The sequence below is a fragment of the Borostomias antarcticus genome (assembly GCF_949987555.1).
Source record: "Borostomias antarcticus genome assembly, chromosome: 29".
NCBI classification, from domain to species: Eukaryota; Metazoa; Chordata; class Actinopteri; order Stomiiformes; family Stomiidae; genus Borostomias; species Borostomias antarcticus.
The window spans coordinates 642,744-661,747 of NC_140262.1; the positions used below are offsets into that span (position 1 = coordinate 642,744).

Consider the following 19,004-nt stretch of genomic DNA (forward strand, 5'->3'; position numbering starts at 1 on the left):
TACAGTCATCGAGCATGACATTTCAAACTCAAATGTTTTTCTTTGAAACACAATGGAGTAAAAAGAGCCTCGCACCACATTTTTGTGACATTTCTTTTTGATTGATTGATTCTTAAAAATGGGGGCAGACAAGTATTGTTACTCTATCGTTAATTTATTTTAAAACAAAAACAAAAAAAGCATAACAACTGTGCTTGGACATTTTCTTTTCATTCTATGGAAGCAGAAACAAAGTCGGACATTTGTTTTCAGTAGCTGGTGTCCCTTCTTCTGGTAAAACCCAAGTTCTTGTATAAGAAAGAAATTCAGAGTTACTGCTCATAGTGAGCTGTTTCATCGGTCATGCTACATGGGCCTTAGCTAACATGCACAACATACAGTAGCAAAAAAACACCAACACACAAAGAGAAACCTACAATGCATTGAAAAGGCATCCTGTTCAGAGGATACAATGAAAGGTTTATTGTTTGAGTGCTACAGAGCAATGTTTACGGTCTGAATCGTTTTGTCATTTCATAGCCTGTAAAAGGATGCTATAAGCACAGGAGTAGAAGGTAAGGTGGTCCAATCTAGATGAGTTAAAAAGTTTGTGCGCTGTTTGACTGAGAATCCTACAATATCCTATTTGGGGTAAAGGAAAGATACATTCAAGTAGCAAACTCAGCTTTAATCCCTATAGGAACAAGTAAATATCATTGTTTTTAAATGAAGTATTCACAACCTAGTCTGTATCATACATTTATCATGGATGTTATGTAGAGTTCACATTTGAGTGCCAATAAGATTGAAGGCATCCAGCGGATACATACAGTACATGTAGCCTGGTCTCGGCTAGGGGCACCTCAGGGGTGCGCTTGAGTACCCTTCATATTCTGAGTATTGCTTACTTTCAATACTTTCAGGAGCTACGGTGAATGAGTGGATAGGTGGGTAGCTGTGTGAATGTGTTCTGCGCACACTGTCCCATTTAACTTACATAGAATACCTGTATCTAATAACTTACAAGTGCAATTATATTGTGAATTCTGATTACATTTAAAATAAAATAAAGTAAAAAGAAAAACAAAAAAAAACATGTTCTTCTACATACCATGGGTGTCCTATGTGTCACAAACAAGTGCTATCCCATTTAACTTCCCATTACAATTCATTATGACTGCAGAGCTCAAGTAAAGGGCTACAAGGAAAATTCACCCTTGGCAGCACAAAAGTAGAGACTTGCCACTCTCGCTAATCTTGATTATTCATATTTGGAATAAGTGACTCAAAATAATGCCAGTAACGTGTCAATTCAGCTCTTCAACTGAAATCCACAGATCCAAACTCAGTATTCCAGTGTTTCACCTCACAAATATAAAATGTCCCCTTTATTTTGGGTGGAAATTGCATATGCTATAACTTAGCACTACTAAGCATTATGCTGAGGTAAGTGAACGTGTTTGAATAAATTTAAATATCTTACAAGCTCCAATCACCAAATTAATTACTTATGTGTAATATCAACAAAAGGGTCTGAAACTGGGTACAGTTGTACATTTCACATCCGTCATCCATCACGCATAGCACTCTCTAAGACCCATTTCTTCTTGATTCCTGTCAACGATGATCCCACTGAATAAAGCAGAGCTTTAGATTCTCATCCTCATCTTATTTTTCCAGGTTTACTATGTTTCAGCATCCACTGTTCCACAACCTCTGTTCTTTCTTTTCTATCTGAATTCACATGCGCATGAACAACACCTAAACATCAACATCAAAAGACCGACAAGAAATTGGAGCCTGTTCAAAAACATGACAGGTCTTATATAACCGTTTGCTTTGGGAAGACGAAGCAGAGAAGTGGTAACCTTGTCTGGAGCTCAATAATCAAATTCGACAATTGGACGAGTTCCAGACGAGGTTACCGCCTCACTGCCCCACCTCCCCAGACAATCAGTAAGACAGTAGGAGCAGGAAAGCATTCCAACTGAGCCTAGACGTCTAATGACCATGCAGACAGATCTAGCGCACATCATTAATCTATAAAAGAAGATAATGTAAACCTGGTAGTTAAAATGAGTTATTACATCAGAACGAAGAGAAGATGGAAGTAAGGAGGTAGGGGACGACTTGTGAAAGCCGCATGGCTCTCTACAGCAGTTTGTACATAAGTAAACAGTGGAGATATATTACTAGGCAATTTGTCCCTTAACTTCAAAAGTAAAAAGGTTATATGACCCCGGGACTTTGCTAAGTGCCACTATCTTTAACTCACAACTAATGTAGAGTCTCAAGAGGGACTCTTAGTATAACTAATGAACAACATTAACTAATAGTCTTATATGACTACAGTATATCCAACTCCCCACGGTGAGAAACATTTTCAGCTGTCTGAAAGTTGTGCATGGAGGCAACCATACGACGATAATCCACACGGAAAGATTCTCTACAGAAATCTTGTGAAATAAGAGTGAGCACACACAAAGCCAGATATACGTGTTATCCCCGACCAAGACCCAACCCGCTGTTTGAAAGTTTCTCTAAAAATAATAAATAATAAAATAAATGATTGCTGTGCTAATATCATGTTTGCCTTGGTTAGCTCTCATGACAGGTTCTTAGGTAGTCGATGTGCTCAGGGGGGACATTTTGAACAGTAAAGCACCACGTTTATTTTGGCACCAAATTTTGGCACCAAAATATACCAGGGTGTATGTGATACTTTAATTCCTCTTTTGTCAGTCACTGGGAGAATATCGGAATATTTCATTAAATGTCAACAGTGCGACATTTGAATTTCAATATCAATTCAATATTTCCCATCCAACTTTAAATATTATGTTCACTTTACGTAGTCGCCTGTGGCCTTAGAGGTTCAAAATGTCACCCTCACGTGAGAAACAGTCATGTAGATGATGAACACAGACAAATCAAACAAAACTAATAATTCCTACCACCTTAAGCCAAAGTTAATCAAATGTCAATATACAATGCATTGCTAAATGTACTTAACATGGCTAGTGCTTTATGTGCCATTTCATTCTAGACTTCCAATCAGTAAATCTAAAGTAATGTACACAGTGTATATTTTTCCAACACAAAAACCTGTTATTACTGTATGTTTGAATGAAAGCTGTCAATATGTACTGACCTTTTGTGCCTATAACATGGACAAACTTTTTAAAGACAAACATATAACATGCATACTCCAGGACATCTGGCTGCAAATGCTGGATCCACAGGTTAACTTCAATACCATAGCCCATAAGAGTTGTTGTATGTTCAAATTGTAAGGAAATTAATATGAATAATGATGTATACATGGTTTCAAAAGAATAAAATAATACCCTTGGTGGTCCATATGTTAAAGAGGATCTTATTTGAACAGCCCACTGACTTGCAGAATACTTCTGTTGGACGTAGTAAAAATCTATCATCCTCAGCTTATCCTTGTTTTCTAGAAAAACAAAGTGTTTATTTTTGTTCTGAAAGCTTCAGTTTCATAGCGTATTCCATTTTCTATATGGTATATGAGCCTAGGAAGATAGCAATTCTTTTCACATGCATTCTGGTACAAATGAGAAAGCAAAATGCCTTAATTTACAGTTTTCTATTGATGCCATCCTGCTTTCTCAGTACCATTTTGTCTGTTTGCTTGCTTACATCAAAGGCGACCATTTTTCTTGTTGTAAAGATGACATTCATTTACAGGACTACTTGAAATTGTAGTCCAACAGTCGGTTGTTATTACTACAGCTTTAAAGTTCCGATCAAATTAAAACTAGGGCTTTCACTGGCACATAAAGGACACAGAAAAAAGAAAAAATGACTATCGATTTCATCCCCTTCTAAGAATGATTAATAACTTTTACTAGCTGCACAGTTCTACAGGTGGAAGGAAGGGTGTTGACTGGAAAAGGAAGACTGACTTCAAGTCTCTTCTGGCTAACGGCTAAGAGTTAGCATCTTTTTCATGAAGGCACTTCCAGGTAAAGCTTTCCATAGAGTAGCACCTCTGATTGGTTAGAACTAGCCAGTAAAAGCCCTTGAGAAGAGTACTTGTGTGGATGGAGCCAGGAACGGGGTTGGGACGGTCAGGGTGGGGTACTGTAGTTGAAGGTCATAGGTCACAGGAGCGTGAAGCCCTGGATGTAATGCAGGAGCTTGTTTCGATTGGCCTGAGGTAAGAAGGTGCTGCTCAGTTCCAAATATGACACTCGGTTCTCTCGCCTCTCCTTCAGGACCTGCAACCAATCAAATCAACAGGAAAAAAAGACCAATCAAATCAACAGGAAAAAAAGTTGTCTCAGAACTAGCGTACTGGGGAGCAAGGTTATTATAGTTAACGAAAACTAACAAAAAAACGAAAACTAGGTGTGAAAAAATATTTGATTTAACTGAAATAAAAATAAAAACTAGACTTTACAAAAAAACTATAACTAACTAAAACTATTGTGTGTTTACAAAACTAACTAAAATAAACAAAAATTATTGAGAAAATGTCCTTAGTTTTAGTCATTTCATACATAAGCCTAGTATTTTGGGTGGATATGAAATCTATCCTCCATTTTTTTAGCTGTGTCCTGCACAGAGGTAACCTGACGTGCGCCACAGAGTGAAACAACATGAGCTTGTGAGATCAGGATGGTCTCACGAGGCTAGCGCAGAAGAAAAAAAAACTAAAACTAATACTGAAACTAATAAAAACTAAACTAAAACTAAGCATTTCCAAAAACTAAAAACTAAACTAGCAAACCTGCTTCAAAACTAATCAAAACTAAACTGAAATTAAAAACCAAAAGTTAAAACGATATAAAAATAAAAACTAATGAAAAAAGCAAAACTATTATAACCTTGCTGGGGAGGCTTTCATTTTTGCTAATGGCATACTAGACTCATATAAACTAGACTGTAAAGCCTTGGTTATACTTCCAAGTGTACCTGGACAGCTGCAGATATTATGGACACGGAGGAGTTCTGTTTCTACTACGTTCTGGAGTCCACTTGGAGGACGCGTCCCATGCATGTGCAGTAGATTGTTTGCTGTAGATTGCAGGGTAGTGGCCTCGTGGACTCGTACTGCGCACGTCTGGGACGCGTCCCCAAAGAAAACTCCAGAAAGTCACAAAATAATTGGTGCTGTCTGCACAGCGCCAATGCGCACGCCCTCTGATGACATTTACGTCTTGTGGACCCAAGTGGACAGTGGACCCTCGCGTACTCGCCATGTGGAACGTATAACTACAGTAGGACTTAAGTGCAGGGCAATTGATGGAACACCATTTGTGCTGCATATCTGTGTATGAGCAAATTCAAAACAGGGTGGCCGTGTCCTAAAAATGGTGCGACAGTCAATGAATGATCTCTTACCCCCAGCTCTTTAAACGTTCTCACTGTGTTCTTCACGAGGTAGTGCGTTGCACTTTCACCTTTGGAAAGAGAGGCCAAATCTGATCAGTTTTGAGTCCTTTTCAGTAGCACTAACACTAAACCAATAAGCACCAAACAAAGTTTAAAAGAAAAAGAAAAGACAAAAGCTGAACTGACCATAGGCTGCCACGCCCTTCTCTGTGCGGGTGAGCAGGTATCTGAAGAGCTGCTGTGTGTACTCGGGCTCTGCCATTGGCTGGCTCAGGCTGTGGACAAAGATGGCCGCTCCGCTGTAGGCCTCCAGCACGGGGCTCACCAGACGCTGCAGGAAGACAAAGAACTCCTGGTGCTCCGGCGACACGCTGACCTGTGGTCAGGGAGAGAGGCAGCAGGGAGGGAGGCAGCAGGGAGGGAGAGAGGCAGCAGGGAGAGAGGGAGGCAGCAGGGAGGGAGACCCGCAGGGAGGGAGAGAGGCAGCAGGGAGGGAGACCCGCAGGGAGGGAGGCAGCAGGGAGAGAGGCAGCAGGGAGGGAGGGAGGCAGCAGGGAGGGAGAGAGGCAGCAGGGAGAGAGGGAGGCAGCAGGGAGGGAGACCCGCAGGGAGGGAGAGAGGCAGCAGGGAGGGAGACCCGCAGGGAGGGAGGCAGCAGGGAGAGAGGCAGCAGGGAGGGAGAGAGGCAGCAGGGAGGGAGGCAGCAGGGAGGGAGAGAGGCAGCAGGGAGGGAGGCAGCAGGGAGAGAGGCAGCAGGGAGGGAGGCAGCAGGGAGGGAGAGAGGCAGCAGGGAGGGAGGCAGCAGGGAGAGAGAGAGGCAGCAGGGAGGGAGGCAGCAGGGAGAGAGGCAGCAGGGAGGGAGGCAGCAGGGAGGGAGAGAGGCAGCAGGGAGAGAGGCAGCAGGGAGAGAGGCAGCAGGGAGGGAGGCAGCAGGGAGGGAGGCAGCAGGGAGGGAGGCAGCAGGGAGGGAGAGAGGCAGCAGGGAGGGAGAGAGGCAGCAGGGAGGGAGAGAGGCAGCAGGGAGGGAGAGAGGCAGCAGGGAGAGAGGCAGCAGGGAGGGAGGCAGCAGGGAGGGAGGCAGCAGGGAGGGAGGCAGCAGGGAGAGAGGCAGCAGGGAGGGAGGCAGCAGGGAGGGAGAGAGGCAGCAGGGAGGGAGGCAGCAGGGAGGGAGAGAGGCAGCAGGGAGGGAGGCAGCAGGGAGGGAGAGAGGCAGCAGGGAGGGAGGCAGCAGGGAGGGAGAGAGGCAGCAGGGAGGGAGGCAGCAGGGAGAGAGGCAGCAGGGAGAGAGGCAGCAGGGAGGGAGGCAGCAGGGAGGGAGGCAGCAGGGAGGGAGGGAGGCAGCAGGGAGGGAGGGAGGCAGCAGGGAGAGAGGGAGGCAGCAGGGAGAGAGGGAGGCAGCAGGGAGAGAGGGAGGCAGCAGGGAGAGAGGAAGGCAGCAGGGAGGGAGGGAGGCAGCAGGGAGGGAGGGAGGCAGCAGGGAGGGAGGGAGGCAGCAGGGAGGGAGAGAGGCAGCAGGGAGGGAGGGAGGCAGCAGGGAGGGAGGGAGGCAGCAGGGAGGGAGGCAGCAGGGAGGGAGGGAGGCAGCAGGGAGGGAGGCAGCAGGGAGAGAGGGAGGCAGCAGGGAGGGAGGCAGCAGGGAGAGAGGCAGCAGGGAGAGAGGCAGCAGGGAGGGAGGCAGCAGGGAGGGAGAGAGGCAGCAGGGAGGGAGGCAGCAGGGAGAGAGGCAGCAGGGAGAGAGGCAGCAGGGAGAGAGGCAGCAGGGAGGGAGGCAGCAGGGAGAGAGGCAGCAGGGAGAGAGGCAGCAGGGAGAGAGGCAGCAGGGAGAGAGGCAGCAGGGAGAGAGGCAGCAGGGAGGGAGAGAGGCAGCAGGGAGGGAGGCACGCAGGAGTCAAAAGATCACTTCACTTCACTTCACGATGAAATCCCAGAGGGGCAATTGATTTGCAGGGAGCAGCATAACATCAACGACAGTGGACAAAAGACACCGATACATTAAAAGTCAAAAAGACAATACATACAGTACACCGATACATTAAAAGTCATAAAGACAATACATACACACACTGGTATAGTTACAATTTAGTTACAATTGACAGGACAGGGGCCTCATTTATCAAAGAGCGTGTAAATTCCGGTGTAAAAGAGGGCGTACGACGAAAACGCGGAAAATGCGAAATGTAGCGTACGACGAGAATATTTACACGCTTTTCGGATCTATCAAAAATGTCGTATGCCCTTTTCTGCACGGGAAATCCGAGACCGGCGGGGAAGAGAGCGTACGCGCACGCGCCCCGTGTTCCGCCCTCGCCACGCCCTAATCCAACCATATATGGTCAAAACCATGAGTGGCCAAACGTGGTTTCCCGGAAGGAACCGGCTTAAAAAGGTAGCGTGGAGCACCCAGGCGGGACAATGAAACATGGAACGAAGAGCTAAGAAGAGGAACTTCTCGGAGACGGAGGTGCATGTGCTAGTTGGTGAGGTCCACGCGAGGAAGGCAATCCTCTTCGGAAGGTATTAATAGCCTACCTTTGTCTGTTTGCTCCTACAGCTTAGTAGCCTACTTTAGCTACGTGTTGTGCATCTAGGATTGGGCATACACGGACATACTGTAACATGTGGCTGTGAGGAAAGTAAACATTCTGTGGTAGGCTATGATTAAATTAGGACCAAAAACAGGGAACAATAACGCAGATGACCACTTCATAATGTTAGAACACATTAAACATTTTCCCCTCTGGGAAATTAAGACTCATCTAAATCACCCGGTAAATCACAGCATTTATTTGACTGCCAACAGAAAAACATATCAAATGAATATGGCTGCACAATGAAATGTTTAATGCATAATCAAGTTCACAGACAAACTCAAAGAAAATGATTGAAATTGTTTCTCCAGACTCTGACGTGGGGTGGGACTCAGAGGAGGGGGAGTCTGCAGTGGTCCTTGACCTGACGGTCGTGCCCCCGCGAGTTGTAGCCTCCACCTCCAGCGCCACGACCTCCACCTTCTTATCAGCTTTGAATATATATCTTGGCAAACATAACACGGGATGATGTACAAGGAGGGGACAGATACCTAGTGAAAGTACTATTGGTTGCTAGTAAAAAGACAATAACGAGGGCTTGGTATAAGGTGGAACGCCCAACCAAGGAGCAGTGGTGGGTGTTGTGGAGGAGATGTATGTTAGGGAGAGGTTCACGCATGCATTGAGGATGCAGGAAGGAAAGTTTGAAGGGAGATGGGAAAAATGGATGGATTATAGAAGGAAGTGTGATGATACCACTAATATTAAAATTGTCATATTTGAGTAAGAAAAAAAAGCTGCATGGATGGATGTACCCATAAGCTGTTATTGTAGGTTTTCATGTTTTATTGTATTGTCGTTGTATGGATGGAAAATGCTAATAAAGATTAAAAGTAAATAAGACAAAGAATATGTATCTTGGCTATGGACACACCAACAAGCCAGCCGTCACGCGCAGCGCCTGCCTCCAGTCTAGCCCCTACCCTGCTGTGCGCCAGGATGAATGAGTCATGCGTGGAGCCAGGCCACCGTGCCACTACACTTGTGATGAGCATGTCACATATGATTTGGGTATTTCTAGTGTGCACATTTTAGCGATTCACATAGACGTATTCATTCACTGATGGTGCCCTTATGTGGGTGCAGTCGCCATCGCCGTCACCTCTTTGGAGTTCTATCTCGGCCAGTAGGCCGTGTAGCGCCGGATTCATTTAGGCTCGCATTACGCACAGGAGGACTGTCATTTATATGCTTAACAAAGAGCAAACAGGTCCACATGATCACATATTAATGACAATCTAATTGGTCAATTATTGCCGTTTGATGGAGTGCCTGCATTAGGTGTGTGACATATAGCGCGGAAAGGTTTTGGACAGCGCATAGGTTCAGTTTGGGGAAAAAATCCATATCGGAGCATGAATGAGCCGGTTAGAGGACACGTCTAATCTTGCATTGCGATATATGTTGGTGCTGAATTGGGCTATTAGCCTACATGATTGTGCGTTCATGAACTGTCGCTCTTATTCTCTCCGTCAAACATAGTAATTCACCGACGCACCACCTGCGTCGCCAGTTCCCCCTGTGTTCAAGAAGGGCGTAGAACACCGTGTAAATCGGTAGGACAAGCTGAGAGGTGTCCTACAAAAGCGCGGAGAAAGGCGACTAAATTTTCGCCCTTACGGCTTGATAAATCGCAATGTGGGGGGGGCAAATGGCGTACGCCTGAAATCGCGAAAAAGACCGTGTAAAAGAAGGCGTACCTCAATGATAAATGAGGCCCCAGGACAACGCAGTGGGCTCTGTAGGCCAAACCTTACTAAAGTGCATAATGGGAGTCCTATCTACGGTAAAGTGAGAGTGCCTGATTGGTTTAGCCATCCGATGGCCCTAGGAACACGCGTCCCTATATCTATTGGTTTTGAGGATCCTTGGTGCCCTGAATCGGACACCAGAGGGGAGAACCTCGAACTCGGGGTACAGAGGGTGTTTTGAGTCAAGGAGGATGGCCTGGGCTTTCTGAAGGCCCTGATTCTGAAGGCCCTGATTCTGAAGGCCCTGTTTCTGAAGGCCCTGTTTCTGAAGGCCCTGTTTCTGAAGGCCCTGTTTCTGAAGGCCCTGTTTCTTGAATAATCCGGGTAGACCAGCCTGTCTGACTCCTGTGATCTCACTACACTGGTTCACAATGCGGTCGAGAGCGTTTTTACTGTTCAAGCGCAGGTTCCCAGACCAGCCGACCATAGAAAAGCACAGTATTGATTGAATGAATGATTTGTAAAACATGGTCATCGGTCAGTGTCCGATCAACATTAAAAGACCTCAGCTTCCTCAGACAGAACATGCGGTTGACCCTTCTTACAGATGGCCTCAGTATTGGCATCAAAACGCAGGTTACTGTCAATGATGGTTCCCAAGTACTCGTACGTGTCAACACTCTCCACTACCTGGCCGTTGATGGTGGTAATCGTCAAACCGCGATTATTTTTTCTGACCGCGATTGTTTTTTGGAACCGCGGTTATGAAAAAAATGTTTACAAAAAATAAAAATAAAAAAGTGTATATGGTAGCAACCCTAGTTCAATGGAATTCTTCAACTTGTTGGCACTTGTCCTATACGTTCATAGCAACTAATGACAAGAGACACTATTAAAGAAGCAAAGAAGCACTGATGCATTGTCCACTTCATGTGCTATTTGTATACTCCAAATGTTCTTAATTTTAATTTTTCAATGCTTTTTTTTATTGAGGAGGAATATGTAAATGTAAATGTTAACATTCATGATATTAAAGAGGCGTGGTTTTAAACCACAGGTTTACTTCATAGGCTGAGTACTTGTGTTATTAGGCTAAAAATGAGTCGGAACCCTCACTCACTCACTCACTCCCTCCCTCCCTCCCTCCCTCCCTCCCTCCCTCCCTCCCTCCCTCCCTCCCTCCCTCCCTCCCTCCCTCAGGGTTAAAAACATACAGATTGATGGCGGGGGGTAGTTCTGTGAATCTCCCGTTGTCTGGGTCGGCCACTGGAGAAGGAATTCTCTGCTGTATTGGATTCTCGTGGATTGTTTGTGCGTCGAATCGTGGAGACACAGCCAGGTTGATTAAAGTCCACAAAACGATGAAGTAAAGAAAGTTTGTAGTCCGTTTACTACAATATCTTCTTCACTTTTTCCACAAGTAAGATGTTGTTATAGAATTTACATCTGGCCTCAAGACCTCTATTCCAAACACCTTAAACCTTTGTTCTCTCTCTCCTTTTGTAATTCACCACCTCCCTCAACCGTTCACATAGACAGGGTGGCCTCCAGGAGGTCCACACACCTAGAAATGTCTACTCCAGAATAACCATCCTTTGTCCTTTTGTCTCCAAGAAATTGCCTTCTTTTCTCATGTCACATGTCTGTATTCTCGGCCACGCCTGCCATTTCATATGACGTACAATGGATTAGCCAATCACATCCTGGAAGCGCCGTACCTGTGTTTTGCTTGAATATAAGGCAGAGCAAGACCAATGGGCTTCACTTCTCTGGATAAACAACTCTTGTTGCTTTGTCCAGAAAGTCCTTGCGCTTGTATGTTCTCAATAAACAAGACTTAACCTTTTGAGCGAATCTTGGTAAATCCTTTTTGACTAGATCAGTTAAAATCCATTACAATGTCCAGATCATTTACCTTCTCTGACTCTCACTGGGTTGTGTCTGGCTTAGTTTCTGTTCTACACAATTGTCTACAGGTGCAAAAAGCGCCAGGCGAGCGATATCGGACGGCATATATCAGGACACTTCGTTGCGCGATGTCTCCTTTAGTTTGCTCGCCCTAACCCTAACCTTAGTAGTGATACAGTAATCAATTCTTATCCCATAACCCTATACACTGCAAATGGAAGTTTGTGTGTATGGAACAGTGTGTGTGTGTGTGTGTGTGTGTGTGTGTGACCTTGAGGTAGCGGTCTCTCTGCTCCTGTGTGTGTGTGTGTGTGTGTGTGTGTGACCTTGAGGTAGCGGTCTCTCTGCTCCTGTGTGTGTGTGTGTGTGTGTGTGTGTGTGTGTGTGTGTGTGTGTGACCTTGAGGTAACGGTCTCTCTGCTCCTCTCCAAAGTCGCTGTCCTCGTCCTCCTCGTCGCTCCTCCAGGACAGCGGCTCGGGGAACTTCTTGGGCCAGGGTTCCTCTGTAGGGCTGGGGCTCAGCTCCTCCTGGTCCTCCTGACACACACACACACACACACACACACACACACCAAGACACACACACGCAGACACACGCAGACACACGCAGACACACGCAAACACACGCAGACACACGCAGACACACACACACACACACACACACACACACACACACACAGACACACGCAGACACACGCAGACACACACACCAAGACACACACACACACCAAGACACACACACACACACCAAGACACACACACACACACACGGAGACGCACGCACACATACACACACACACCAAGACACACCAAGACACACACACACACACACACACACACGCAGACACGCAGACACGCACACACGCACACACACACACAAACACACAAAGGGAGAGATCTTAGACATATTCCATGGCACAGGTCAACAAGGCCACACACACAGTGTGGTAGTACTGAGCACACTTGCACAGAGCTTGAAGGCGTCTCACCTCTGCTACATACAGAACGCCATACTGGATGAGGCGGCTGACGGCGTCGTGGAAGACCTGGTAGATCGTCTGACAGGGCTGGGAGAGCAGAGAGGAGAACAGGCTCTCTCATCCCACATTCATGGTGTGCAAAATTATATTTTCTTCATCGTGAGATTTCACACATTCAAGGTTGCACCGTGTTGTCTTTGTTTAACGCCGGGCTCAGACTACAGGATTTTTGGGCCGATTTATCCCCGATTCACCCCTCCCGACAATCGGAGAAATCTGGTCTGGAACGTTGGTCGGGGCCGATGATCGGCCCAGATGATCTTGTAATGTGAGGGGTTTACAGATCCAATCTTATATCTCCCGATCGGCTCGCAGACCCATCGGGGCGGCCCCGATAATATCAAACAAGATTGATATTTAAGATTATTACATCCCGACTTTACAAGTGAGACGGCGAGACCAGTGGTTCGTTGCTCCCTCGGGCACGATAAGATCCTGTAGTGTGTGCTGAGCCGTTATTTTCAAATCTTGCTGTGTGTGCTCGTATGAGATGCGCAAGAAGAATATCTGTTAAGATTCTCCTTATCTGCGTGATGTAACCCGATTTCGAAATTGGTTAGGATTTTAAATATCCTGTAGTGTGAGTCCGGCATAAGAGGAGAGACAGAGGTTGCTCTCTCATTAGATCGTAAGACTATGACAATTCAGTCACAATAGGTTCTAATCACCGGCCTCTTGAGAACATCTTACAGTGTTGGAGAGAGGTACATGGTTGTGTTGTGGTTCAATGAATGGTAGCGGAGATAAGAACCAGAGACTGACCGGTGCAACTGCCACCTCATTGGTCAGGAAGTGGGAGAGGCTGGCGGCCTTACGGATCAGCCTCTCCTGGCTGAGGAGGAGGCTGCCGGCCCCGCCCTGCTGCTCTGACTCCGCCTCCACCGCCTGCTCGCGCTGCAACGCCAGAGCACTGCATGCTGGGAGGGAGAAATGGAAAGACACCAACACGTCAGACAGCAGTTCAGATGGGGGGGTTTCCACCATCAACTTGTGTCACACAGAGTGACGAACACAATGACCTAGAGGGTTATAAATCACATGCACAAATCAGAGCGCAGATCTGGGCCACCATGACTTTTAATAGCCTAAATGGAATGACTTCATAACCACGCTATATGCAAAATTACATGAGCTAGGCTACAACCTTATACACTATACTGTACGTCAAATACTGTACGTCACTATACTGTAAGTCAAATAATTGTAAAATTTTTAGAAGGACCTTCTGGTGAAATGTGGAGAGATAAAAGAGTGTTCTTTTGATAGAGAGATCAACAAGTGTCAGTAGCCAACATCAAAGGAGACAAGTCCATCTGTGAATCATGAAATGCATTGTTGCCTGATACAGCTCACTTTGATTTTGTCTTAAACACTTCATCATCAGGTCACATCATCATGATGTCTTTTGTTTTTTGCTGACAAGAATTGAATTTAGTTTCCAGCTAACATGTGTGGTGTGTGTGTGGTTGGCTGTGTGCGTAAAAGTGCAAAATGATACCAGTGAAACTACAGTGAATGTAGACTAGCCTTCTGGGAATAGTCTAGCTTTCTAGGAAATGAAACCAGTTCCTGTTTGTGCTCTCTTCATTGGGCCTCATTCACCAATGTCTTCAGAAGTTCGGTTATTAAGTTCCTTCCTAAGAACCTTTCCAAAGAAAGCTCCCGTCTGATTCACGACGTGGTCGTAAACCTCTCGATGAGTTCACACCTGCCTTCTCATAATGATGAATGATCAACTCACCCAAATCCGCATAGGTAAACTCCCCGCCAGCCCCATATAAGGACATGCAACTACAGGCTCGTGCGCAGATGTCACTTCTCTGAATGAATACCAGTAATCCGCGCCCTCGACTCGCCAACTTCCCGATAGCATAATGGTTGAGGTGGGGTTGTGTCAGGTGCGTTGGCAAGTCAGAGGACTGCAGGTCGAATCCAGCGTGGGCAATCAAAATCAGGTCTTAATTCAGCCAAGTAGGCTTCCAACTATTTGTCTTGGTGCATAAACATAGCGAGGCAGAACAGTGCAAAATGTCAAAGTGATACAATGCAATATACAATAGCCTACAGTCTACAAAAATGTAGGCTATTAAATAGCCTACACAGCTGTCAATGTGGCATGTCCAAACAAAAATCTAAAGACCGGACTTCACCTGTCATATTTAGCAGCGTCAGTGAAATGCATGGGATGATATTAGCCTAGGTGTTCAGTGAACGCTGTGTCAGAAGGGCTCACAGTTGGACCCGGCGCATCGGGGATATTATTGGAAGGACAGCACTCGCTTTGTAAAATAATGAAAACCATTATTATAAGATAAATGATACAAATATTATAGTATTGCAATCCTATAATGTTATACAACTGTCGATTTGAAGTAAACGCAATCACAAATGATTGGAAATGAACATGTCTTTCACATGAATAGTGTGTAGCCTACTTGAGACTGCTCTTCCGCATGTGAGAACATTGGTGAATGCCACAATCTTCTTGGAAACTGTGTAAGTAGAGTTTAAGAAGAAATGCTTCCTAAGAAATTCTTAACTTGGTGAATGAGGCCCAATGTGCTGATAATCTGAAACACTTAATGGCTTATTTCAACATGGTGCACAGTCTAAATCTGCATGTCAAAATAAAAATTAAAAACAGCAGAATATATAGCAGGATAACAAATACTGTAATGCACGCGTTGTTATTGTCGAATTTAGGGCGGAAAAGAAAAGCACATCTGCACTCTTAGAGCCTTGATTGATTCGTTTTGTTCTGACATGTTCCTGTCATGTCTGTTTGAGGTTGGTTATGCTAATGTTGCTGCTGCAAAACGGTTAAAGGTTTTTTGTACTACTACTACCTATGATGGCGTCCGATATGAAGACATGGAACAGGCCGTTGCTGTAGAAGTTGAGCTCAAACAGAGCTGGAACGGTGTAGCTGGGGGCGATGGTGAACTCCGTGTTCCGGTTGGTGCTGGTCACGTTGACGCAGTTGCCGAGGAGATGGAGCGCGTGCATGACCACGTCCTCAGAGTTTCCAGAGAAGCCCAGGTCAAAGTCGCGTGACAGGATCTCCTCCTTCATGTTGAAGAAGTCTTCCACCAGCTTGGACAGCGCTACGCCCTGAAATAAACACAACGGTCAAACTCATCCACATAAAGTCAAATCAGAACTACTCATGCATCTGATATCATGTACATACTGTAATATGGATAGTTCCACAACACAAAATATACTTTGTGTGACTAAAAGAATCTCTCTGTGGTCACTTTCACTTTCATCTGAAAATGTTATCCTACTTTCCGCCTTGAATGAAATCGAATGAAATCAAACGAGGAGCACACATTTGCATGGAAGTAAGGGGTTCACTGCATATTCCTCACAAGTATGAACTGAAGGTGGGACACAAGAAAATTGAAGAGAGGAAAACGTCTGCACATCCACTATGCAAACCAGGTGCAAGACCAACAAAGATATACGTAGAAAAAGAACAAGACTGCACTCTGGAGCACATATAGAACTTTTAAGGAGTTTTATTAACGTTTCGGTCCACTGACCTTCATCAGAATGGAGAGAGGGTGGACAAGCACTCACATATATAGGACAGCCCAGCCAATCACAGCATTCCACATGGTGGCTCAAGGTGTGTTCGCTAATTGTTTGAAGGGTGTGTGCACAGGTCCTGCTCTGTCATCATACACTCCAAGACTGATTACAAAAACATATTACAAATTGCATATTGCAAATCACATAATACAAAATACATAATACAAATACAACACAATATTACATGTTTAAGACAATGGAGAAGAGATCTAATAGAACTCTACCACTGAAACATAATATAAATACAATTGTAACTAGGATATCAGAAAATTCAAATAGCATTAAATAGGATTAAAGGCCTAGCAATCAAAAAATGAGAACCTAGGCTGACAGAAGCAGTCATATAGTGTCCCTGTATTTAGAGGGTTACAAAAAAGGTCTGAGGTCAAAAGCCTCATTGAGACCTCTAGCAACAGTGTCTAGCGTGGAGATCCAAAAAGCTTCTCTCGAGAAGTAAAAGATTGATATCTCCACCACTAGGTGGCGTAGTGACCCGTTCAATACCTATATATTTAAGTGACGAAATGGAGTGTTGTGCTTGAGCAAAATGTAAGGCCACTGGATTCTTGAAGTCTGAAGGTAGAAGTAGGCTGTACAGCACCAGAATCACCACCCAACACTACATTTCTTCTGTTAGACTGGAAAATATATTTTAATCTTAAATTTAAGATCTTGAGATCTTGAGATCTTAAAGTCTCAAAGTCATGACAATATGTAGTGGGTAGAAAAGAAAGGCCCTTACTAAGGGCTTCTAAACAGGGATCAGACAGAGACCTACTGGACAGGTTGATCACATCGGCTGCGCAGTGTCCACGGGCCTGACCCTTGACCTTCTGATCAGAAAACAACAGCCTTAGAACAGATCTGGGCTCAGTTTCCCAGAGGCATCGTAGCGCTACGTTCATCGTAGCGCTATGATGAACGCCATAGCTTACGATGAACGTAGCGCTACGATGCCTCTGGGAAACTCAGCCCTGTATAGGAAGACCACTGATCGTAACTCCCTCCTTCATGCTGAGAGTTTTCATCCCACCCCCCTTAAAAAGGGCATACCCTGTGGGCCAGTTTAAACGCACCCGTAGGATCTGTAGTACAGACCAGTCTCATCACGGTCATGATAAAGATCTGGACTCTCGTCTCGGGCAGCGAGGCGATCCTGATAGTTGGATCAAACCAGACGCTGAGAGATTCAAGGAGAGCTCCCAGTCGGAGTGCTTGACCTCTAGGGAGAGGAGAACTGAGGAACAGCGTACCTACTGTTTTGTTCAATATTCTCCATTGGGCCGCCATTTTGAACAGATAATCAAAAAACACTGGCCTATTCTACAGTCTGACTCCTCCCTGGGTGATTCCTTCACAGCTCTCCTCGTATTGTATACAGACGACCCCCCAATCTGAGGAATCAACTAGTCACATCACACCTACGTCAGCACACACCCTCCCATCTTTTGGCATTTGGATCCCAGATGGCAATTATAAATGCGGCAGATGTGCCCAATGTAACTTTACATATAAATTTAACACATTCAACCATCCTGTTACCGGCAAAAAGTTCAAGATTAAAGGTATTATTACTTGCACTACATCTAATGTTATTTATATGATCAGGTGCACCTGGGGGCTTGTTAACGTAGGTAAGACCTCTAGACAAATCAAAACGAGAATTTCAGTACATAGGAGCGATATCAGAACACAAGACTTCAAGAATCCAGTGGCCTTACATTTTGCTCAAGCACAACACTCCATTTCGTCACTTTAATATATAGGTATTGAACGGGTCACTACGCCACCTAGTGGTGGAGATATCAATCTTTTACTTCTCAAGAGAGAAGCTTTTTGGATCTCCACGCTAGACACTGTTGCTAGAGGTCTCAATGAGGCTTTTGACCTCAGACCTTTTTTGTAACCCTCTAAATACAGGGACACTATATGACTGCTTCTCTCAGCCTAGGTTCTCATGTTTTGATTGCTAGGCCTTTAATCCTATTTAATGCTATTTGAAATTTCTGATATCCTAGTTCCAATTGTATTTATATTATATTTCAGTGGTAGAGTTCTATTAGATCTCTTCTCCATTGTCTTAAACATGTTATATTGTGTTGTATTTTGTATTATGTATTTTGTATTATGTAATTTGCAATATGCAATTTGTAATATGTTTTTGTAATCAGTCTTGGAGTGTGTGATGACAGAGCAGGACCTGTGCACACACCCTTCAAACAATTAGCGAACACACCTTGAGCCACCATGTGGAATGCTGTGATTGGCTGGGCTGTCCTATATATGTGAGTGCTTGTCCACCCTCTCTCCATTCTGATGAAGGTCAGTGGACCGAAACGTTAATAAAACTCCTTAAAAGTTCTAGATGTGCTCCAGAGTGCAGACTTATTATTTTTCTAGGGACACAATAAAAGCCTTTAAATCTGACAAACTCTAAAATCAATTCCTCTTTTAGACATGCCTGTTATACATCCTCTAGAGGGCGTAGTTGGGACATTATAGTTGAACAGGAGTAAGGAGAGGAGAAGACAGAGCCAGGACTAGACATTACTTTGATACAGTGTTACTGATGTCTTGGCTCCCTCGGAGGGTGGATGGAGGAGGGGGAGGCTGGGAGGGTGGAGGGGTAGTAGGAGGGGGGGGAGGAGAGGGAGGTGGAGGGGTAGTAGGAGGGGGGGGAGGAGAGGGAGGTGGAGGGGTAGTAGGAGGAGAGGGAGGTGGAGGGGTAGTAGGAGGAGAGGGAGGAGGAGGGGTAGTAGGAGGAGACAGAGGTGGAGGGGTAGTAGGAGGAGAGGGAGGGTGGAGGGGTAGTAGGAGGAGAGGGAGGTGGAGGGGTAGTAGGA

The 19,004-nt window shown here is 45.2% G+C and overlaps 1 protein-coding gene across 2 annotated transcripts in view; it reads right to left on the reverse strand.

Moving 5' to 3' along the window:
- Positions 1 to 204: 204 nt before the first annotated feature.
- The window catches only part of gpam (glycerol-3-phosphate acyltransferase, mitochondrial), a 47,953-nt gene continuing 29,153 nt past the window's right edge, over positions 205 to 19,004 (reverse strand). For both annotated transcript variants that reach the window (XM_084459986.1, XM_084459985.1), the window contains exons 15-21: positions 15,414 to 15,678; positions 13,330 to 13,484; positions 12,517 to 12,594; positions 11,927 to 12,064; positions 5,527 to 5,716; positions 5,350 to 5,408; positions 205 to 4,223 (exon numbers count right to left, since the gene is read on the reverse strand). In XM_084459986.1, the coding sequence (XP_084316112.1) occupies positions 4,107 to 4,223; positions 5,350 to 5,408; positions 5,527 to 5,716; positions 11,927 to 12,064; positions 12,517 to 12,594; positions 13,330 to 13,484; positions 15,414 to 15,678 (1,002 nt within the window). In that variant the 3' untranslated portion in view covers positions 205 to 4,106. The remainder of the gene's footprint in view (positions 4,224 to 5,349; positions 5,409 to 5,526; positions 5,717 to 11,926; positions 12,065 to 12,516; positions 12,595 to 13,329; positions 13,485 to 15,413; positions 15,679 to 19,004) is intronic.